We start from the raw sequence: 24733 nt of genomic DNA, 5'->3' as shown, positions 1-24733 counted from the left end.
TTAATTATAATTGACTATAAAGAAAAAGATTACACCCTACATGGAAAAAAATAAATTATAAACTTGGCTTTAAAGTAATTCTGTTTGTCGAAATTGTGCCACTAAGCAATTGTGCTTGTATTCTGTTAAAAAAACTCAACCCTGAAGTGTTCAACAGTATATAACTTATTTTAGGCATTGCAAAACTATTATAATATAAGGGAGTGAGACCATTTTAAGCCAATCACTTCACGATGGTACAGTACGGAGACATGCCATCAGGGTATACAAATTATTGCAGTACTGAATTTCAAGAACTCTAGTGTGTTTTGTAGCTCAGTGTAGCAGATCAAGTGAATATATTAAACATTCTCCAGAGTTCTATCTTTACCAGTTTAAAACTATTCAGAACTCTCCATGCACGCAATGTTTGTTTCTTTTATCTAGAGTGAAGGGCAGAGCTTATCCTGTTGCTGTGAAATGTAGAATCTTCATCATTTCCGAGTGTCAGGGCCAGATAGTATTGAAAAATATTATGTGTGTATGAGCTGACACTGTTAAAATGTATCACTGTCTGGGAAGGTGGAAGGCTTGGTTTTACCCAAGTTTCTAGGTAAATTCCAAGCACAAATAGATTAAAAAGCACCATTAAAAGCAACTCTGGCAACAAAATGACAGCATTTCATCAATGCGTAATTATGGACTTTAAATCCATGGATTATTAACATTATAGACTACTTTGGCTCTTTCTTACATGACACTGGGAGTTTAGGGATTTAAACATAACATGCTTATAGTTTGATAAGAAATATACTCCATATGCAGAGAAAACCAGAATGAGGAAATCATTAATCCTGAAAATGTACGGAGAACAAACTGAGGGTCAGGTTCAGCAAAAGCACCTAAGTAGTAATTTTGTTTCATTGAAGTCAGTGGGACTTAAGTATGTGCATAAATGCTTTGCTGAATCAGCACCTGAAGGACACAAGCAGTCTTTTCAGGCCATATTAGCTCTGATTCTAAACGCCAAATTTTGCCTTCTTTTCATATGGATACCAGAAAACCTGAAGTACATTGCCAATGATTACCCATAGCCCTGGCTAACCTGAAAAATCCTGGAGAATCTGCACTGCAACAAGAGTCATGGAGGGGCATGAAGGAGCTTGGCCAGTGAGCCAGGGAGCAATCGACATATTCACATGCTTCCCCAACATAGTCCCGACTGCTGTGCACAGCAAAAATGTAGTCATAATCCTAGAAGGAAACAAATTCATGAGAGGAGCTTTCTCCAAACTGTTTACAACCAGATTGTAATTGTACCAACTGAGCTCAGAGGTTACATCATTTCCCCCATAACTAGAATGCCCTACTGCCACATGCTAAGAATATTTAAGCATTTGTCTAGACTAGAGTTTATGGCCCTGTTTAAACGTGAGTTAGCTGATTGCCAGTCAGCTCAAATTCACCAACACGACTGTCAATCTCAGCCTAGACACTTCGCAAACATTTGGACACAAAGGTATGTGATTTACCCTAGTGTGGAGTTAGGGTCTAGTTCAGAGGCTTATTCAAAATGTTCAGATCTTGGGAGTCTGCAAAACGTACCTGGAACTGTCATGAGAACCAGTGTTCTTGCTGCATTTTAGTATCATACACTTCAACCTATCATGAAATGAAGATGTGGGTGAAATTTTATTTTTAAACTTCAAATACAGATTTATCAAGCATTCCAGGGAGTTTCAGAAAGCCTTGGTTTGGGTTCCATTCTAGGAATGGTCTACTGCAAGGCTGTTTGTGAAAAAAGGCATATTTTTAACCATTTTGCCCATTCCTAGAAATAATGGTCAGATTTGACTCCGTTTTTTTCATTTTTCCTGTTGAAATGGCACCTTTTCCATCCCTCCAGGCTTCAGTTTTATGAGGACATTACTGCTGCCTTGAGAAGGAAAAACGTTGTTGATCAGAGAGGCTGTGTTTCTCTATGATTAATCAGAGCCAAGCACACTGTTGGCATTCAATAAATAATAACAATAAAATACCTGCATGGTAGTGGAGGAGCCATTTAAAATGCAAGTGGAGAGAGATTTATATCAGTTCTCTAATATCCTACCCCAGCAAATTATCCTTGCTTTGTGGTGCATGAACAATGGGCTAAATTTTGCAGTCCCATTTAATCCTTATTCAGGCAATGGAATTCAGAGACTGATGATGAGAAGGATTTTGAGACAGGGAAACACTCTGACATGATCAGAGATTGGTTCTACTCTTTTTAGAGAGCATAAGAAAAAAACTAATGAATATTACAGAAAAGTAGATCAAGATCTTCTATTTACCCTTTCTCATAATACACAAGAAAGAGAGAGCCAATGAAATGTAGAGGTAGCAAATTCAAAACTGACAAAAGGAGATAGTGTTTTACATAATTCTCAGTTAACCCGTTTAACTCATTGCATCAAGATATTAATAAAGCCAAGAGCTTAGCAAAATTCACAGATGTATTAGATATTTGTAGGGAGACCAAGAATATCCTAAGTCATTATATTAATCTTTTTTTTAATTTTGGAAGGAATAGAAACCTTCATGCTTGATGGCATAATTCAACCTCTAATTACTGAGGGCCAGGAGGAAACTTTTCCTGTGGGCAGGTTACCCGATAACTGCCTACTGCAAAGTTTCTTGCACCTTCCTCTTAGTAATTGGTACTTCTATTCTGTTCTATTCTATATAGGTTTTTATACTGTGCTCATAACCATAATATCTGAGTGCCTTCCAGTAGTGCATTCAGCAATGTGACCACATGTCTGGCACGTGTTGTTCTCTCCTTCTCTCCCCAAAAGGTGAAACGTGTGCTAAGGAGAGTCTTGTGGTAGGGTATTATTAATAGTAGTATTATTTATAAATATGCCTGTTGCTATGTGTTTATATTAGACAAAGCAAGGCCAGAAAATGTGTCCTGCACTTGGCCATTCTCAGTGCCAGAACTACATAGACCACTGGTCTGATCCAGGATGGCAATTCCTAGATTCCTCTTGGCTTCCCAATGTTTCAATTATTGCTAGTCTTCAATGGGAGTTTTATCTGAGAGAGGACTGCAGAATTAGGCCATTGTTTTCTTACACCTGAACATCCTACTTAGTGTTTTCTATCTACTATCATGATGTAGCACACACATCAACAGCTCACACTATATTGTCATATTTTCTTTCAGCCTGCAAGCAAACTCTTCTCTCCATAATACTCTGCTGATCACCCATATAAAGTACAGATCACCTCTAATTTCCCTCTCTAGGGTCAATGGGAATTTTGTAAATGGAGCGAGTGCAGAAATGATCTGCACGATGGATTACTTTTGAAATTTCCTACTATTGATAGAATTGTATGGTGCATATCATTGTGTATAAAACACTTCTACCGCTGGATGCAGCTCACCCTTGTGCAGAAAACCAGCAGAAAACCTATATGCCCCATTTATGTCCACAAAATATAGCTTAAGTGGTACATGGCTCTTGTACTGGCCCTCTGCACAGGAGCAAATCTCTCCTACCCTTTTTGCTGAAGAGAGTCATCGTGATGTTCTATAGTTCAGGTGCTTGCATAAAAAAGAAGAAATCATCTTGTACACAAGTAGCTAAGTTAAACTTGGCTTGGCCTCACTCCATATGATTGTATTTAAAGTGCAAAATAATTTTTGCATAGAACTTGTTAATGGTAACTGAAAAAATATATTTGAAGGGGTTTTTGTTTTGTACTTTGCTTTCAGATTTAATATTTTTTTAAAAAACCTTTGCATTTAACAACTAGGAAGAAAAACAAAATCTTTTTATAGTATTTCCAAATAAAGACAACACTGAGGCAAAATCAGGCCCCACATTCCCTGCCCTCCATTGGCACAGAAAACCCTATATCCTACAGAAGCTCCATGCAAGCAAGCATGCAGGCTCTACAGAGGCCAAGCAGAGAGACTCACAGCCTTTATGTGCTCTTTGATGCTTTTCCTCCACTGTAACATGAAGAGGACTTTAGGGAGTAGGTTAGGGAGAGATCGGTTCAGGGGGTTCATAATGACATGAATACACTGGCAAAAATTAGTGTTGCATAAGCAACCATGGAGCAGATCCCTTCTTTCAGGTCTTTGAAGCAACCCTTGATCATATCAAGTCTCCTTTCACAGGTGTCATTGGGTCTCAAAAAGACTATAATCATTGGGATCCCCCAGCAGACTTTCCAAGATCCAGCATCCTGATTATCACATTTATAATGGGACCTGGGGGACAGAAAATTATCCTGTTTTCTTTATCTGGGCTACAAGTGTCCCAGCCTAGGTTTCTCACTATGACATCACCAATCAGGATTACTTATCTCTTTTCTTCTGGTGGCTACTTTTCACCATTCAGCTCATAGTCAGTAGTTCGACCTCTAACCTCCCTGGGTTGCTCTTTTTCTTCTCTATATAATCATCTCTGCTACCTTCTGCTTTGCTTCCTTCTGCCTTGTGGAGAGCAGAGTATCTATTTTGGATACCAAGGTTAAATGTGTCTGTATTTCTCTCCTGCTTTTCCTATTCTCTTTCCTCCGTGATGTCACATTCCTCCTCCTCTTATTTGCTCCTCTCTCTTCTGTGTGGTTGAAACTTTCTTTCTTTCTTTCTTTCTTTCTTTCTTTCTTTCTTTCTTTCTTTCTTTCTTTCTTGTTGTTCTCTTTGAGTTAAGGCTCCTGTGCAGCTGGAAGTACCTGTGTGATCCAGTTTGACTCCCTTTTATATCTTTCAGTGATTTCATCCGCTGTTCAAGCCCCTCCACTTTTTCCTCCACTGTAGGAATCAACTTGCAATTCAGATGTATGTATCCTGCATGGTCTTCATTCATAATTGGGAGCACTGCACATACAGCACAATGGGTTACTTTGGAGTCTTTGGTAGCAGTTTTTTACAGCATTTTGCTTCTTCCTTTAGGATGGTGCCTCACTTGTTAGAACCTTTAAATAACACAAGATTTTGCTACACTGAGAACATCCCACATGGCAGTCTCCAGCTCACTGCTACACTAACTTTTTGGCTGATCTATATTAATTCCTTCCTTTGCCACTCACTATGGCATGGTTTCCCTACCCAGCATTCACTGTAACTGTCAGTCAAAGTACTGCTCCCTTTTTGCTTGCCCTCAGATTGTTGCTGTCTTACTGCGTTGCTGGCTTTGGATTAGTCTTTTCTACTTTCCCTCCGGTTAATAAATTGTCCACAAATTAGCTATCTGGTTATGTTAGTGATAATGTCATGTTAACAAGCATGTTAACTAACTGGCATCAAACCAAACAGATTTGCTTTAAAGAATTTTGCTAAACATGAGTGATGCAGACCACGGCATCTGATAGTGGAATATCACAAGCAACTATTTAAAGAGAGGGGACCCAATTTTCAGTATGAGTATCTCTGTAGGTTTTCCAAATCCCAAATTCAGGCATTTAAATAGCTACTTGAACCCATACAACTAGAACTTGAGCAAGTAGGGTGAAATTCACCACTGTGCAGAGAGCCAGCATAAGAACTTTGCATTAAGTCCCACTGTAATTCTGTTTTGAGGACGTAAGTGGTGAACAGGCCTTGCACTAGTCTCCTGCATAGGAATGAATTAGACCCTTGAATACCACTTGCTCACCCAGGTGTGGGCTATGGACATTCACTCATAGTGTTAAATTGTGCTCAAGGTGTATCCAAACAGGGGTCAGTGTTCGGGCTTCACAAATGGAGAGAATGAGTTAGATGCTGCAGAGATGCAGAGCTCAGTGGTTTAGGGAGGGATATTAAGCTAGGAATGAGAACTCAGGCCTTGTCCTTTGTGACCCAGGAGCAACTAGTTAACTTCTCTTTGCTCTTTAATTTCAAATTCTCTTTCCCTTAATCTTCCATTCGGTCTGTGCATCTGATTGACCTGGTACAAGCGAAACACTAGAGAGAAAAGGCTGGTTTGGTTTTAACTCTGCAGAATAACTCCGCTCCCGCTAGAGCAAAGAAAGTGCTTGAGCTCACCTCCTGTGCACTGCTGCTTGTGTTGAGCACGGGCCTGGGGGCCTTATGCAGCTTCTCCAGCACCCCTCCGGCAGGCTGGTGCAATAGCCACCGTTGCAATAGCAGGCTTCCCGCGCGTGGCACTCTGCACAGCAGCTGTAGCACAGGGTGGCAGCCGAGCACACAAATCACTTCTTTCTGTTTGCTCCTGTTGTTGTCATGATTTGTTAGGTACAAAGGCAGGAGACTGGCCCAGCACAAGTCGGAAATAGAGTGTTTCACCCCAAAAGGGAGTATGGGAAATGGTGGGAGAGCTACAATGAGCAGGTAAGCATACAGTGGAGTGGCCTGGGGGCCGTGTGATATGTCTGTGAGCAAGAGGAGCACCTCTGGGACAGTGCTGGCCCAGATCCTCTATCTGTAATAACTGTGCATCCCATATAGTATGTCCAAAAGAAAAAAGCTTGGCCACCCCTGGTTTACATGTTATGTTTGAGCTGAAAAAATGCACCATGCTCATTTCGGTAATCGGAACCACTTGTCATTCATGATGTTGTCATAATATGGGGCTCTTGTCAAGAGAAACTTTTGACCCCTGGCCAGCCCATTAGAAGGTAACAATAAGCAATGGTAATACAGAGTCTAGCTGTCAAGTAAGCAAATTCTGAGTTCTATCTAAATGTGGGTCATACTTTATATAAAGGGTTACCTTAATAAATAGCTTCTAAAGGATTAATGAAGAAAGCTAGTTGGGAAAAAATCGATGGAACAGTTTACTGTCAGAATTGAAATGTTTCATGGGAATGTATTGATGACAACAAATTTTTTGACGGAAAAGCTTCACAATTATTCAAAATCAAAATGGAGCATGACTTAGTTGTTTAGTTTCATTTCAATGTTCTTGTTTTGTTTAATTCTGACTATTTTGCTTCATTTAGGTTTTCGCATTTCAGTACATTTCATTTTGACTTTTATATTAAATTTTACTATTATATTTCTATAATATGTTTAATATTATAAGTATATTCACTGCGAGTAATATTTTATAAGATATTATAATGTTTTGACATTAGTGAAATGAAACGTTTCAATGATTTTTTTCCCCTATATTTCCCAATCAAAATGTTTCAAGATTTTTAATTTTCATCCCAAGTTGGGACAAAAGCAAATACTGAAATGTTGGAATTTCCCATGGGATGGAAATTCCATTTTCCGACCACCTCTATTAACATATGATTAATATGATCAATGTGTTACAGGCGAGTGACATGTGTCATACATGGTTATAAGCATATCGGTAGAAGATGATTATAGATGATTACAAGCCATGATAATAAGCAACGTATTGACCTGTTAGATTCTATTGCAGTCTATAACAATTTGATTTTCCACTTCTTAAAAGATGTATTTAACCCTTTATAAACAACTTAGAAATGTAACTTTAACATAATACATAACCAAAGGGGTGAACAAAATGTACCTTTGGCTTTACTGATTTTTGTACCAGAGAACCATCCTGTAATTGCAGGAAGGCATTCCAAGATGCACACAGCATGATGTTCCCCTTGTGCTTAACAACGCTCACTCAAGCACACAAGGCATGTGATTATAACAATGCACGCTCTGGGGATCCTGGCTGCTTAAATAACGTCAGCACCATTCATTCACATGTGGTTGTTCGAAATTTATCTACACCTGCTGTTTGTTTGTCAACCTGTCTGTGTTCTGCACTCTGTTCTTTGGGGGTATTTTTAACTTCCATTTCCTGCAATTAGATTTGTTTTTTCCAGTTAGAGTCACTGAATAAGAGAGAACTGAAGAGGAAACAAGTGCATGTAAATGTAAAACAGTTGTATTTCATTGTACATAGTTTAGTTCCCCTTTTTACAAATACTTTACACATACATATATATAAACTACATGTATAAAACTATATTATATATAAACTCTCCCTATATTTTATATCTTCACAGTGAAGAATCTATGTGCATTCCAGAGTATAATCCATCTGAGCCAAGTAGAGATGAGAAAGAGGTTCCTGTGAAAGATGATGCCCTAATAGTCAGAAAGACTGGAAACTTTATCAGTGTAATACTTCTATAGCAAGACTGTCATTCATAAGACCTACTCAAACAGTTAAGAATATTTGTTGTTTAACAGATATTAGATTTGTATTTTATGGCGGTGTTTTGTTGTCTCCAGCCATAGTAGCCCAAGCTGTGGTTCTGTCAGCTCCCAGAAGCTAACTAGAGCTGGAACTGAATAGGATGGGAGACTTCCAAAGAAACCGTAGGTGCTGCAGAAAGCAGTGTAGGTGATGTTCTTCCTTTCCAGTAAGTATCAAACCCATATTTAGAGGCACAGGGATGCTTGAAGTCTTGAGAAAACATAGCAACAAGGCTTTGATTATTTTTGGATGATTAAAATACCCCATCAGATTTTTTTTTCACGACTGTAGGGGGTACTGACCAAATTACAGTTATGTCTTTTGGGTTTAAATTACACATTACACACGTCGTTTCAATTACACATTATTCACTTCTAAAAACTCTTGTGCAGTATTGCTACAGTATTCCAAACTAGATGTGGGTACAATTCTGAGGTGGATGAATTATCCTTATATTGGCGTCCTATAGTAGGGGTTGGGCTTCTTCAAGATGGAAAGCGCTATATAAATGTTAGAATGTTAGCAGTTATTATTTTTGTGTTACTGTATGCAAGTTACGCTATATGTAAGGGGAGTTAATCTGTTCTGAATCACATACAAGCATCTTTCACCTACATCACATAAACATCAGCTATGAAATGGAATGTTTTATGAGGCTGTCAAAAAGTAGGAGTCTCGGTAGCATTGCTATGATTTAGAATTTAAATTACTGTCTTAATTAAATGAAACAAATAAGAAGCTGATTAATAATTCACAAGTGATTTTTCCAATGATGACATAAATGTCTCTGCAATAATATATCAGTCAAGCCATACACCCTAAATTACTTCCATGCTAGATACTCTGTGCAGACTGGAAATAATCAGACTGGAAAAATTCAAGACGAGTCTAGAGACTAAAAACAAAATCCAGATAGTGCTAAATCTTTCTCCCTGTTCTGCATGATGTGTGTGTGTGTGTGTGATTCTCATTGTAGAGAGATGAAATGGACTTTCTCCACTTTTACTCCAAAAGATATTATAAGTGGTATAATGTAAGGCCCATTAAAATCAAAGGAGAGACGGCCACCAATTTCCATGGGCTTTTTATCAGGCCTCAGCTAAGCAGGGATGAAGAACTGTAAAGAATACCTAGCTACTGTAGAAAGTGGAGCTGATGGTTCGATAGGTGGAACTCTTCTCTCTCTGAATCATACTGACTCGAGGTGATAGAGCATTGTGATGCTGCAACCATATTTCAGACAGAAAATAAAACACAGGTCCTGACCACTTGTGTTAATGAGCAGCCTCAGGGTGGCCTCTGTAAGTGAAGAAAAATGTTAACTCTGGGGTCCTGACCAATTTCCAGCTTGGGTAATTATATTAGTCCTACTAGAAATCACCCAGTAGTTTCAGTTAGATACCATATACTTCACTTCCTGTCCTAAACAGCTATGTATTGTTAAAACAGCTGCTGTGATTTGCCTCTGTGGTTTGTATATCTATTTATAATTTGCTTTGGGTTCCTTTGGAATGAAAATTGCTCTGTCAATGTTGGCTGAGATTTTCAAATCTGTTAAGTTATTTGGATACCCAGTTTCCATTAAAATTAGCAGGAACTGGGTGTCCAGATCCCCCAGGCAGATATAAAAATCTCAGCCATCAGTTCTTATAGGAGGGACCCTAGAAGTGTGCAGAAGATTGTACAAGCTTGCCAGCATAGCAAAGAGTCTGACACTTCTGGGGGTACCCAGCATTGTGAGGCATCTTACTACCACCTGCCCTGAGGGTGAGGGAACCTTATCTGTGGCTGCTGTGGTTGGTTCCCCAACTCCACCAGCCTTTGGCAACACAAGCACTGCCTTCCAGGCCTCCACAGGCCCTGCATTCTCTGTACAGGTCAGTGATAGGTCCTCTCCAACCATCCCTCCGGAACAGCCAGGTCCTGTTCCTCTGCACACTCTCAGAATTCACAGATCCGCTACACACCCACCTATCAGTTACACCTCAGTATCACTACTCCGCTCAACTTCATTTATCTAAGAGCTGTTACAGTACATACAAGAAGAGGTTTATTTAACAAGAATAGAGACTTGAGAAGAAGCAAGTAGAAATAATGGTAACAAATAGTTACATATAAAATAAAATCATAATGTACTTTCTGGAGCCTAAACGGAACTAACCAGATATTTCCCTGGGCTAATGAAGTTTAGCTGACCCAAAGTTTTTACCGTGGTTTTCAACCAGGCAGGCTGTGACCCTTCTTTCATAAGACACAACACGCTGGCAGTTCGTCTCCTCAGTGAAGGATAATCGGATGTCCCTTTGCAGTCTTAAGTATAGTTCCAGCGATCCATTGTCTTTTAAACAGGGCTTCCTCCTGCTGGTTTATTTCTTTCTGTAACTTCCCCCTCTGTAAAAATTTCACAATCCCTTCCTTAGCATTTTGCTCAGATGGTATATCGGCACCTATTGTGAACCATACGATACTCAATTTACATGTAGCCAGAAAGATAGATAAACATCTCTTGCCTGTTTCTAGCCCCAAGTTGTTGGCCTTGAGAATATATTTTTCCCATATAGATACATAACTCCTTACATGTTATCTGTAAATACATGTTGCAATGATTATGAGGACCAGTGTGACCCAGGCTTACAACAGAGACCTTACATGGTGCTCTTTGGTGAATTAGTGTATAGATACCAGACCCAGGGTATCTCTGCTATGGTGTCTCTTCCACGAGGTCCCTGGGTCTTGAGGAATAATATGAACAAAGTTCCTTGTTCAGTGTTAGAGGAAAGCAACTCTTTTTTATTCTTTGCCATTTTATTCTTTGCCATCACGTGACAGATCTGCAGTCAAAGTGCAATGGGTGCACAGCTCCCCCAGGAACACAGGCTAGGACAAAATGGATGCTTGCTCTGTGTGATTCAGTGTTTATTTCCAGTCTGATTTGTTTGGTTACCTCTTATCTCTACAAAGCACACAGCATAGGAGTCTTTTAAGCTGTGTGGCTTGATGGATACGTCACTAGTGAGCTACTTATGCACAGTGGAATTACAGTGCCACTGGGGGAAATAATGACATGCCTATTTATTCACTTTATTTGCTGTGTTTAATAAAGCTGGTCATTAAAATGCTAACCAGCCTAGATAGGATGTGTCTTTACACTTGCCACCACTGCTCTCCTGCTGATTGTTCAGAGGCAGCTGGAGCTGTCAATCAGGGTGAGCCCAGGAGTCCTGCCCACTAGTATCTTGCCAGAAATGTCTGCCTTTGCGGAGGTGGATAGATTGCTCCATTCAGACCTCTCCACTACTTCAGCCGTGAAACACATTGTTCTTCCATCCTATTTTCCTTCTGTTGCTTTCCTCTTCCTCTCCTGCTACTCCCCCAATTACTGCTCTCTCCTCCTCCGCAGCTGGGGAAGCTCAGTGGGTGGGCAGCTCCAAATTGCAGCTGTGGCAGGGGACCACCCAGGTTCCAGGTACAGGGGCTCTCTTTTCCCCTCAGCTTCAGGCCCAGCCTGTGTCTTCAGCTCGCAGGTCCCACAGGCTGTTGGAATTTGATGAGGGGGACTCTACAGAACCGCCTCCTCAAAGCAGCACTTAGCAGGCAGCAGCAGCTGAAGAGAACAGGAGGCCTGGCACTGAGACAAAATGCACTCAGTCCAAGACTGATCCCAACAGCAGCTCAGCTGACGCAAAGTAAGATCACCAGCAGTAAAACCAGGCTCATCCACCTGCCAACGAGCACACGCGATTAAGGAGGGCAGGTGAGTAATGCCAGTAGAGGACGTCAGAGGTGCTCCTCCTCTTTCCTGTGCCCCATGACCTCTCCCTCCTCAGAGGTACTGTTTTGAATATGGCTGTAACACACACAAGCAGGCCTCAACCCTACACTTCAGGGAACCCTGCTCAAAAGTGTGGTTTGAGCCTCGCTAAAAAAAGTAATGGGAGCCTTAAAAGAGGCATATCAAATGAGCAGTGAAAGGGCTTACCTGCTTACTCCCACTGTACGACTTGTGTGGGTCTTCCTTCAAAAGTGATCCCGAGCATTCCAACGCTTCATTCAATCTAAAGAGGGGGAAAAAAAGAATTTCCTCATCTCTTCTTCCCCTGGACTTCCACACTTTGTTGGGAAGACCTTTGCCTCAGAGAAGAGGGACTCCTTGAGTCTGATTCAGAGAAATATAAAGCAGGATCCAGGGCACATTTCTGCCCAACCCTGTATAATAGAGTAATTCAGATCAAGGGTAAAGCTTATAGATAGCAACCCACCAAAGCCATCCACACCGAAATTGCAAAGGAATATAGAAGCATCAGCTTTACAGTGCAAATGGCCAGGATTCCTTTGGTTGTCCACCAAGTTGAGGGAAATGGATATTGCTGGCAGTGCCGTTTTCTAAGCGATCAAGTGGACAGAAAGGTTGAGATGACATTCTCGAGAAACTGTACATTCTTTATAGGCTCACTGAGGCTGTCCATATAAGCCACTTAGTTCACCCAAGTGTTTGTAGCATTGTGCAAGAAGTTGGATGGTTTGCAGTCTTCGAAGATTAAAGGAACTTGGGCCATTTCAAAAAAATTTCTATCAACCTGAAATTGCCAGTTGCCCAAGTGACCAGTGCCAGGACACACACACAAAGCTCCAGTCAGGGAAAGTCAATTACTAGATAAAGTAGCTAATATTATTCAGCACTTTTTCAGAGAGAATGATTATTTAGAGAGGTCTTCAAAAAGGTGGCGGCAGAGAACTCTGAGAAGGGATGCTTGTTATCAGTTTTCTTTGCATTTGAAGAATCCTTCTTGGCAGAAGGGTGGAGGGGCCTCTGATTAAACAGATAGAGTAAGACAATGCCCTAACTACATTAGTTGCATAAAACAATATGATTATTTCTGTTCAAGTCTGTATGTGGGCACAGTAGGCTAGGAATAGAAATGGCTAAAGTCAGTTTAGGTGCCAACCTTAGCTAATTGAGTTTTCTCCAGAAACAAGACCATCCAGACCTACACTTGCACTAAAATAGCTAAATCAGTTTTAACTGAGACCTTTTCATTTCCATAAAAGTTTGTGTGCAGACCACGACTTTGTCAAGACTTGGATAAGAAATCCAGAATAACACCACTGAAATCGGCAACATAATTTCGGATTTTCAACGGTGTAACTGGGGACTGAATCTGGTCTGTACAGTTTTAGGCAGCATTTAAAAATATAGTTTCATTTTATTCTGCTTTCAAGAAATGTATAGTTTTAAATGTGTAGCTTTCTGTTTTAGGTTGTCTCATAAACATGGAATTCCATGGGTTTTATGTATAGTTACATACTGTAGCCAACAGATGTTAGTAAGAAAATAAATGACTTATTTTCAGCTTGCACTGGTGTACAATATATTACCCACTGTTAATAAGAGAGGAAGACAGTATATTCACATAGTACAACTAAGAGCATTTCACCAAATTACTTATATCAAGCTCAAGTAATCCATGGGAATGACAATCTTGCTATAAAGTTAATAGAGAGTTTCCAGTTTATGTGACTTTCAGTATGTTTCCTTCTCGTTTATCCCCTCCGCAAAGCACAGTCACTGCCTTCATGCTTCCTTTGCTAATTCTATAATGGCATCTGACTAAAGAGCATTACACATTCTTTTAGATATCTAGAAACACAAGGAGCAAAACAATGCAGAATTTCGGTTACATCAACAAAAACAAAGGGCAAAATAATATTTGCTTGCTAATTAGTAAAGAGAAAAGATAGAGGGGAAAACATTCATTTGTGTTGGCTTCATTTCTGTTTTTTTTTTCCTTTCTTGAAGACATTGGTTTACTGTTCATAAATTAAAAAATATTGAAAGCCCAGTTAGAAGATTAGAAAATAAAGAGTGGAAGAGAATAAGGAATGTACACAAGCTATTGTTCTACCAGAATATGTGGACACTTGTAGAGGGAAGATGTGAATGTTAGGGCCTTCAAAGGCTGCATTTAAAGCCTTAAATTTCTTGTACATGTTAGGTCACTGTAAGCCAAACTGGCTGAGAATAAATTTTTTTAGGTGACAGGTTTTGAGGAGATCTTCCAGTACATAAAACTGAAGTTAGCCACCCTGTAAAAAAGAAATAAAAAACACAAAAATGTGTCACCACTAAAGACCTTTCTTTGAAAAAAAAAAAAGGGGGGGGCCCAATTTGTATTGTGTGTTGTATGTTTGGCACTGTCTTGAAGTTTGCATCCCTGGATTATAATCAATGACCCATCCAGCGAAGAACAGCATAACCAAAAGATTTGCACGACAAGAGTAGCATATTAATATATATTCTGTACTCCACAAGACATTTTGGCATTCATTTGGAAGCTGAAAAGAGTAAATATACTGTCCCCATGAGAGAAACTGAGAGGAAGCAAAGTTTCTTGGTAAGAAGAATCCCTGATCTAGAATATCACTGACCAAAAGGTTCCCATCACTCAACAGAACATGGCATAGTCCGGCCCAATAAATATAAACAACTGTTTGTGATATTCCATTAGCAGGCATCATGGTCTATGTTGTCCGTGTTTATCTATTTATTTCTCTATAAAGCATGCACTTTGTGGTGTGATTTAGTTAACTTGGCACTATGTAGTTGGAGTAGGAATTGAAAAGGTGATACTTTAATGAATCCTTCCCCTCCACTCCCCAATCCAAGGTGCAGCCCTACCAAACATCACAAAGCCCTCAAAAGATAAGATCAAATTACTTTTACAGAGAGATTAGCAAGATCAGTTCTTCTTATGACATTATTAACACTGTATTAGGTGATAGAATAGGAATTAGGAGCAGCAGGATATAACAGAGAAGCTGGATGCCTGAAATTAATGTTCTAATTATTGCTGAATGTACTGTTGTTGACTTTTCATGTCTGGGCTTTTTTTTTAATGGATACATTGCTATTCACTTGTTGCATGCTAAATTCAGCTGGTTATAACAAGGGACTTGAAATAGTTAAGGGCCAACCCATTCAGTCATTCCTCAGGAAAATTCCATAAGTAGCCAATGTTCCTTTTTTAGCCACAGATGCAGCTAGGTTGAGCCCTTACCTCTAATGCTGTGTGAGGGGCAGTGCACAGCTGCATCCATCAGGCTGGCCCACAGAAGGAATTGGAACACAAGGGAGTCACAGCTGCTCCATGAAAGAGTTAATTTACTGCTGAGGCTCTCCCAGGTGAAAATTACTTCTCCCAGTTTCTCTCCTCCTCGTGCTGGCTCAGCTCTTCACTCCCACCCCCACCCCTCTCATTCAAGACTGTCAGCTTCTCTACTAACTGGTCACAGAGGTGCAGGGCTCAAGAAGTCTACTTGCACCTGGTACAAGTACAGTAACCCAAGAGGCCATGCAGGTAGATGGGGGGGGATATTACTCCTATTGCTTTCTCTTTATGTCCCTTCACAACCACATAGGGCTGGTCCGGCATCTGGCTGTTAGTGAATAGGAATCATGTCAGGCCCTTTGGCTTAAAGGAGCAGGCGCTAGTTATGAATCAGAATGACAGAACAGTGAAGAGTAGAATGGATCAAAGCTAAGGATAAGAATGGGCTGTTTCTTCTTGCCCTGTTTAAGGGGCCGCACATTGGTGTGTCACCCCTGGCGCAGCAGAGGGATGGAACCATACATTAGGTAAACATGAGTCCTTCCCTGTTCCCTCCTTCCTTCAAGGGGCTAGTGATTTGCTGCTGATCTATTCTAGTCGCACATTACTAGCCTCCTGCCCCCGCCCCATGGAAGCACAGCTCTTCTGGCTTGCGTGCGGAGGGTGGTGGGGGAGAGAACCAAAGCTCCACTCACTCCCCACCCACTTGCTAGGAACTCGGGACCTCTAGGTGCACAGCATCCACTTCCTTGCGCAGGCCTGATGTCCAGTGAGCTGTGTAGGAGTGCAAAGAGGGCTTGCAGGAGTGGAAATGGAGTATAATTCCCCCTTATGCAGTTATGCACCCACACAGGTTATCGGACAGCCTAGCCTTAATTTGCTTCCAAACAGCTAATACCCTAGAGGTTTAGGTTGTGTTCGTCTGTTAGAGTTTGTTTGTTTGTATAAAAAAAAAAAAAAAAAAAAAGGTGTCACAGTGTCTCATGTTACATGATCGACTGTATCTCCATATATCGTAACCATAGAGATGAATCGACCAGAAGGAGTTCTTTTGTTCACACTCTCTGGGAGGTTTTTTTAGATCCCTGGAAGAGACAGTGAATCAATAGCAAAAAGAAGAGGAGTCCTTGTGGCACCTTAGAGACTAACCAATTTATTTGAGCATGAGCTTTCGTGAGCTACAGAAAGCTCATGAAAGCTCATGCTCAAATAAATTGGTTAGTCTCTAAGGTGCCACAAGGACTCCTCTTCTTTTTGCGAATACAGACTAACACGGCTGTTACTCTGAATCAATAGCAACTCCCTGCAAACTGCAAGCACCCTATGAAGCTCTATACAAAATTCCCATTGTTCTAGTACTGCAAACTATTTCATAACAAACTAAAAAGTTGAAGTGTAGTCACTTCCAGCTTTAATACACATTGTTTAAGATAATTTGTTCTAGCACAACCAGGATCTCAAATTTGCTTGTCTTTCCAAAACTATAAATGGTTGTTGCAAATATTTTGGAAGCCAAAATAACTTGTTAAAAAAATCCGTTATTTTGTATATAAATCATGCCTGTATGTAATTTTGTATGTATGGACCTATGTTTTTATTGTGGACATCATTTCTTAGTCACATTCTGTTTTTCTGGAGAAATATTGCCACTGCTCATGGTCTTTTTTTAATCCTAAGAGCCACAGGTGAATGTATGGCAGTTTTATGGGCATGCCCAGGCACACGCCCATGGCCAATCTGACAGAGGGGGGAAGAGGTGAAAGGAGCAGTTGCGTACTGTGTGTGAGAGAGATCTGGAACCTGCTCACTCTTATAGGGGGATGTACTGGTGCTGGGGAGGCTCTGAGCAAACAGTAAGGGGAGATGTCTCTATGATGAGGGCCTGAAAGGAGATCAGTTTTGGAGGAGGGGAAAGCAAGATGTTGCCACTGTTTCTCACTGTCTGAAAACTCATCCTGCCATTGGGCCAGAAAAATGGCCCTTGTACAGTTTGTGGGTCACTTACTTCCCTCAAGGACAATCTCCTGCTCTGAGCTGACCTGCAATTAAAAATCCTGGGTGCATTAACTGAGTGACATACCTGACCCAAGCCTGAAAATGAAAACTGCCCACCAGTCTCAGTCTCCTGCTGATGTCACTGCTTTGATGCCTCCAGAGCGGATGCATCATGATCCATTTGTGAGTTTTGTTCTGAGACCGAGGTGAGCTGTAAGGGAAAATTGCCACACTGTTATTACACAAATGTCTATAAGACAAGTATCAGGGCCAGGCTGGCACAACTTCATTTCTCCTGTTCTTCAGTGATGTTTACAAGGCAAGAGACCAGTTGTTATTTTCAGCCTCTGCTCAGACAAGCTGGGCAGGTAATGCCACTGGGATTTTTAAATACAAGTCAGCAGCTTCTCCAGAAAGCAGTATATAATCAAATTTCACTTGACCAGGCCAGATTGTGGCTGCCCTAACTTGCCAAGCAGTATGATCTTGTTTTCCTAGCCTGGGATTACCTGAGATTAATACACTGAAGAGTCACTTTGTACCCCTAATACGAAAGAAGTAATGAGAATTTATTTGTTGTGGGAAGTTAATTCACCAAGTTATTGTAATCATTGCAAGACGAGCATCCTCGTAGCAGGTTGCCACTTGTAACCTCTGCTTAACTGGTGCATGCATCCGTGCTTGTTCTTTTTCGTAGCAGAATATATTGTTTTTACCATCAGCTTTACAACGCGTCTGACGTATACGTGCCAGAATGTCAGCTGTCCCTGTTCGTGATTTAACGAGCTAGTTAAAGTGAGTCATTACAATTAAAAGCTAAATGTAAGCCAGCATCTTCTCTCATTTTCATTCGCAGCTCTAATGGAAAATCGGTCACATGGGCCCAGAATGAGAAGAGCCGCAGCAGGGGAGCGCACCTCTGGCAAAGGCTCTCAGTCCACATCAACAAAAAGGAGAACCCTAATCAAACCGCCGTGATCAAGCCCTTTTCGAAGAGCACAGACAGTAGCCGACACAGCAGCAGTGCCACGTTTCCAGAGACCAGTGCCAAAATGCTTTATGACGTCTCAGAAGCAGAGGAGCAATACCCAGCTCAGTTCCAGCCACAGACCCCCTCGCCTATCAGCACGGTGAGCCACAGGACTGCCTCCATTAGCCGAACAGATGATGATGTCCCCATATCCCAGACAGAACGTGCCCAGCGAAGCAGTTCCTCCCAAGGCTCTCTGATGGAGCAAATCAGCAGTGTGGTCACACGCTTCACAGCCAACATCAGCGAGCTGAACTCTATGATGCTTTCAACAGCCACACCGGGGGCAATGGTGGCCACTCCTCTCTGCTCTTCCTACCTGATCCCAAGAGAGATCCAGCTTCCTACAACAATGACCACTTTTGCAGAGATCCAGCCGCTCCCTGCCATTGAAGTCAATGGTGCATCGCAGTCTGCTAGGAAACCTTCATGTGGCAGCATCAAAGAAGGTACTTCGGAGGCACCAGCGGTGAAGCAAGATCTTGAGGAGTTGGTGGCTTTAACTCCTCCCTCACCTTTTAGAGACTCCATTGATTCTGGGAGCACATCTCCCGGCTCTCCAGTGTCAGAATCAGCTCTTTGTATCCCATCCTCCCCGAAGTATGACAAGCTTATCATAAGAGATTACTCTCAAAGTTCTTCTTCATTGTGAATGTAGTTCAAGACACCATTGGATCTCGACAGCTACAAGCAGGTAGAGCGGGGACAGCCAAGCCTTCAAGATCTCCAGTGTTTACACAGATACAGTGATAGGCATTGGGTCATCATGTAAAGAACGGAGGGGGCAATAGAGAATTATTCGATAAATGGAAACATCGGATTAATTATGCTGTGTTAAAGAAACAAAACTTTGAGCAGATTTTCGTGGCCTTACAAAACATGGGCTTTTAAGAAACACTGCATCTATTTTTGAGGGCTTATAAGGAGTCTGTTAAATCAGTTACATACCAAGTGCTTTGCTTTAGTATAACAATGAACTGTGTGTACAATATATGAAAAAAGTAGACTGTAAGCGACTGTACAATGTTTTCTTTATTTACTCCGATTCCTTACCCAGAAGTGAACCTTGATCTATTATCAAGAATAGAAGACCAAACATTGAATGTACATTTTCTAACAGACTCAAAACCTGGCACCAATGTGTCAGGCTCTTTTTTTTTCTAGGAAGATCTCAAAAAGCAGTAACGTATGCTTCATAACGACCAAACTCTTGCTGAAGCGTATCATGCTGGTGATACGCTACGTGTAGATAACAATAAACTGCGGCTTTGCAATGTGTGACTGCAATATGGAGGGCTTTACAAGTGACTTCTCAACCTACAGATTTGTTTATGAAATTCTCTTCTATAAGTATTAAAAGTTCAATTTATTCACATTGGATACACCTTCATAGCAACAAAATGTGAGGATGATTTCCTGACTCTTTCACCACGTTGCCAGCCAATGATGGAGTAGCAAAAAAATATTTTCTGGAGTACTGTTTTGTAATTCCCTTATCAGGACAAGTGTTGAGGAGAATATTCTGTTTCTAGCAGTATTATTGAGCTATAGCATAGCTGCATTCCCTTGTGAAATTAGCACATTTTTATGGTCATTCTTATGGTAATATTGCCAGTTAAAATACCATGCTTATTCAGGCTCCCATATCCTTTGCTTTTAAGGAACAGGTAAACACTCTATGGGTTTTCTCAGTTTTTATAAAGGTAGAATACTGAGAAAGCAGTCTGGATTATAATGAAGGAATACTATCAATGGAAGGATTGTCATGATCATAATTCATTTATGAAAAAAACCCTGTGGCTTAGAGGTGGTTTAGCTACTCTTCAATAAGCAACGATTTTAACTCTAGTTAACTGCAGATGCATTGCAGCTATGAACTGTGACAAAAGAAGATTTTCAAAGCAATACAGAGTATATGTTCAAACAAGGGGGACCTAATGAAATACAAACTAACAGAGTCTTTCTTTGTTTCTTAGCAGCTCATAGAAGAGGCGAGGGAATTATTGACATTTTTTTCCTGTATCAAAATATCTACTAGTACAGTTTAGTACACTTCATGCTGTCATGGCATTTTTAAATACATGCAGGAAGAGATTTAAAATTTGAATAGAAGCAACATAATTTTTGATAGCTATGTGTAAACAATGCCCAGTATAATTTGCTTTCTCCCTTCCCTCCCACAATGACACAGCTATCCTCAGGTGCCAAAATTTTGTGGTTTTTTTCTTATAAATAAGGATAGTATGAAGGGGTGGGTGATTTACTGTAATTCAAAGTCAAGTTGATGCAGCCTTATATAGAAGATAGCCTTATGGAAGGGAGCCTCGGAATAAGGCTGCTGTGTATTATTTTTTAAACTCACTAATCTTATTTCTTTGCAGCTCTGCAAATACTTTTCAATCAAAATGGTTTTTTTTCAGGCATTTTAAAACAGAAAAATTTCATATGATTAAAAAGTGAAAGCACATTTGTTCATTTCAGCAAAGAGTATTACTATACTATTGTTAAGTTAGCTCTGCCATGATTTTATACCATACATCCCAATTCTCCATTCAATTAATTTTTTTAACAAAATATCTGAATGATACAACTATAAAATAACACCCTCCCCTAAACCTGATCCAGTACATTTTGCTCAAGGAATAGTAATTCTTTATTTAATTAACTGCCTGTGTCTTATGAGACACAGACCTTTTAACTTTTCTTGGTCCATCTGGAAAAATGGGCATTTCAAATCAGGAACACAATATATATGTTCTTAGTAGGGACTCTAAACCTCTATGAAACTATCTGAAATATTGTACATGGAAAATTTGCAAGGTACTGTATATGTTTTCCTTTAACACAGAGCTGCTTTCATTCGTGGATAGTTTAGGAGGGTGGATAGTTTAGGTGGGTGGTTTTCAAAGGGACTGTATTATTATATTATATATTAAGTGCCCCTCCCTCCTTTCCCCTCCCCTCTTCTCACTTTTTTCCCTCCCCATACCCCGCCACTCCTTAAACAAATGTGTCAGTTGTGTAGCCTCCTTTCTCATGCTGGCAGGTACTTACACAATTATCCCTCAGTGGGATTGCTTGCATGAGTAAGTGATTACCAGTCTGAGTAAGGATTGTACAAGTGGTCCCTTAAAATGTGTTGTTAATCAATCTTCTTTAAGAAAAAAGAAGGAGTAAGAGGGGAAGGCTATCAAATCATGATACAATATAACTAATGCATTCACTGTTACACAGCTCCTAGGTCATAATTCTGAAGAATCATTCAGTCTAACTGGCCACTGTTGCTGTTCAGAGTTTAATCATCTTTTTTATATTGCCAATAATGCATTCATCCCTCAGTTTAATGGTTGGCTACCACTTCCATCTGTTGGTTGATTAGGACCCTAACATTATACTAGCCATCTTTTAAACACTCTTTGCTTTTGTCACTAAGGATTCACTTTCCTTGTACTCCTGTTTGCTGTAGAGGAAGTTCTGCATGCTCAAGGAATGCAAGACTGGCCCTGTTGAGATAGTACTTTTCTTCTCTGTTTGACTTCCAAGACTTTGATATCTAATCAGCAATGAAGAATAGCTTGTTATTAGTACTAGGCATGGGATGGCAGAACACATTTTGTTGGGCAGGCTGGTCCTTGGATTTACTTGAATTTTATAGAGATAGGAGAAGTTTTGTGGGAATAATGAGGAGCAACACAAAGGACTTAAGCATTGGAAGAGTCAGAGGCAGCTTTATGGAACTGCAGGGTCCCAAGCAAGAGTCCAGAGGATTTGGTGGAGGAAGGGAGAGAAATTGGAGGTTCTAATAATTATTTTCCTTGCACCACTAGTGTACTAGATTCTTTACAGGGAGATGTGAAGACAAGGTTCCCACCTGGAAGACCTCACAGTATGAATAAACAATATGCAAGTAGATGATGGGTTACCTTCCAGTTCTGCTGCTGGAAAGGAAATTGTTTACACTGCAGGGAAAACACTAACATTCTTGATAGTGAAGACACCCCCAAAACCCCACACTTGTTCTGAAGGCCAGCCCTGGGAGAGTGCAGGTCTGAGTTCTCTCTGGAAGCCATGCTTCTGAAATAAAGTGAGCAACTACAGCAGCCCAGTTACAAGCATTTGTGTAAAGTGCTAGAAAAAATGAGGCAGAACTGTATTTGAAAATTAGCTGTTTATTGTATGACTTTGGAGATGTATCCCCTCCTATTTCTCATCTAAAAATATCTAAGATACTTGGCGATTGGCCTCCTATAGATATCTTAGACCAGAGGTTCCTAGATCATGGTCCATAGAGCACTTGCTCATGGCTCCTGAAGACCTGGCTAATCACATGGTGCTGGCTCCTTCTTCTGACTTCCTGCTGTGAAACAGCATTAAGTGATAGCTAAAAATATCTTATATACTTTCCTTAACTTACTTGGGCAGATACGCAATTGCTATGGTTGGTACAGGAATGTTTGTGATCACAAATGGGAGGGGAGGTCGTCTATGTGAGTGTGATCAGGAGGAAAGGTGATCCATGAGACAATCTCTGGATTACCATGTGGTTCACATGAAAACATTTGTGAACCTTTACCTAGAGAGCAAAAGGGACTAGATAGAGAACATAGGTGCAAATGTTGATGCCTCAGAGAAAATTATCTTTATGCTCATTACTACAGCCAGACCCCACCAGACAGAAAGAGAGAAAATAGGGGAAGATTTATCACAAATGCCAGTTTCTGAGAGAAGTCAGATTACTGTGTTTGCGATGAGTAATTATGGCTAGATCATTATCTCAACAGACACCAGTGGAAATCCACTGAGGTCTTACTCCAGGTTTACATCAGTGTAAATGAGATCTGAGTCTAGCCATGGACAGTGAAGTGTAGACATTGACTGTTTATTCCATCAGGGGATGGTAGGAGGACAGAGATTTCTTAAGATTTTGCTTGATCCATACACCATAAATAGTTGATTAGATTAATTCTTAAGAGAACTCTTTTAGTTCAGTGGCTAGAACCTTCCCCATGGATTTGCTTTACCATTTACCTAGCAGGTATCCCTATAGACAAATAAAATTGTGGTTGGAAATGTCAAGGGTTGTGCGGATAATTTATCCGTAAGTAGGAAACGGGTCATGGCTTTACTGTTGTTTCCTGATTCCCAGAAAAAGAATTAAAACGTTTCCCCAAGAGTCGTATGCTACACTCCCAGTATGTACGACACATCTTGGAACTTTGACTGAACTACCCGAGGTCACTTTTTTGCTACAGCTTATCATTACACGTAAGCTGTTGAAATCTCTGTAGTTGCCATTTACAATTTTATACTGTGAAAAGAATAAATAACTAAATAATACAGATCAGTGAAACATAAAGATAAGTAAGAAATTCATCTCCTTGATGACTTGGCATACGTGGCTGGTTTTCTCTTGTCTGAGCAACGACAGTGCAAACTCTAAATAATAAACAGCTGAGTCACTCTGATCTGCCAAATGGGAATAAATATACTATGTATATTATATGTACTGATAGGATTCAATGGCAGCTGCTGGTGATATTTGTAATTTGAACTCTATATAGAATATAGATGTTTTAGAGAGATGGTGCCAATTCTAAAAGATTTGTGTGGGCTACAAGTGCTTGTAATGATTATTATTATTTTTATTTGTTAATAACTTATTATGAAAATCTGGTTTTAAACCTTCTGTGAGTGTTTGTCCCTTTCTTATGTTGCTGCTTATACTATTAAAACAATAGAGAATGTAAAATTATTTTGATGTGAACTGAAAAAGATTTTTCATAAAATTTAACATTTTTATCAGCTTTGGGTTTTGCGGTCTACCTGTATAAATGTAATTTATTTTAGCATTTAAAAATACATTTGCTTGTTTCTCGGTTGTCTACATCATGTTATAGTTGATGTTTATGTAGAGTCAGGTACTTTTTGAACAGTATTAAAAAATCCTGTGATATGACTTAAACTTTGATTTTTTTAATAAGATGTTATTCACATGTTTTTCTGTGGATCAAGTGAGCCAGCATACTAACCGTTTGATGGTCATACAAATGCCCACATTCTGCAAAGAGCTAACCCCTCCCCACCCCATAAACACACACACACACATATGCACAACAGCGTGCATAATTCACAAGGGTGGGTGGGATTATCCCAATTATAATTAGCAATGTTGGCCCTGATCCATAGATTCATTCATAGATTTTTAAGGCCGGAACAGACCACTATGACCATCTAGACTGACCTTCTGCATAACACAAGCCATAAAATTTCACCCAGTAATTTCTCCACTGAGCCTGCATTTTGTGTCTGAGCTTGAATATATCTTTTAGAAAGACATCCAATCTTGATGTAAGACTTCCAGCGATGGAGAATCCACCACAGATCTTGGTTCCAATGGGCAGTTACCCACATTGTTAAAAAAGTTGTGCTTTGTCTTATCTCTAGCCTGAATG

General features: G+C 40.2%; 1 protein-coding gene across 2 annotated transcripts in view; it reads left to right on the top strand.

Annotated features, from left to right (window-relative positions):
• Positions 1-18933, top strand: part of GRM5 (glutamate metabotropic receptor 5) — a 315016-nt gene extending 296083 nt beyond the window's left edge. Inside the window, exons 8-9 of one of the 2 annotated variants that reach the window (XM_077842219.1) lie at positions 6215-6310; positions 18108-18933. In XM_077842219.1, the coding sequence (XP_077698345.1) occupies positions 6215-6310; positions 18108-18933 (922 nt within the window). The remainder of the gene's footprint in view (positions 1-6214; positions 6311-18107) is intronic. The other variant, XM_077842228.1, reaches the window with a different exon arrangement.
• Positions 18934-24733: the final 5800 nt, after the last annotated feature.

The sequence above is a fragment of the Eretmochelys imbricata genome, chromosome 1, assembly GCF_965152235.1.
Source record: "Eretmochelys imbricata isolate rEreImb1 chromosome 1, rEreImb1.hap1, whole genome shotgun sequence".
Lineage (NCBI taxonomy): Eukaryota > Metazoa > Chordata > Testudines > Cheloniidae > Eretmochelys > Eretmochelys imbricata.
The sequence above is the reverse complement of the archived record's forward strand: the minus strand, read 5'-3'. Positions and strand labels throughout refer to the sequence as shown.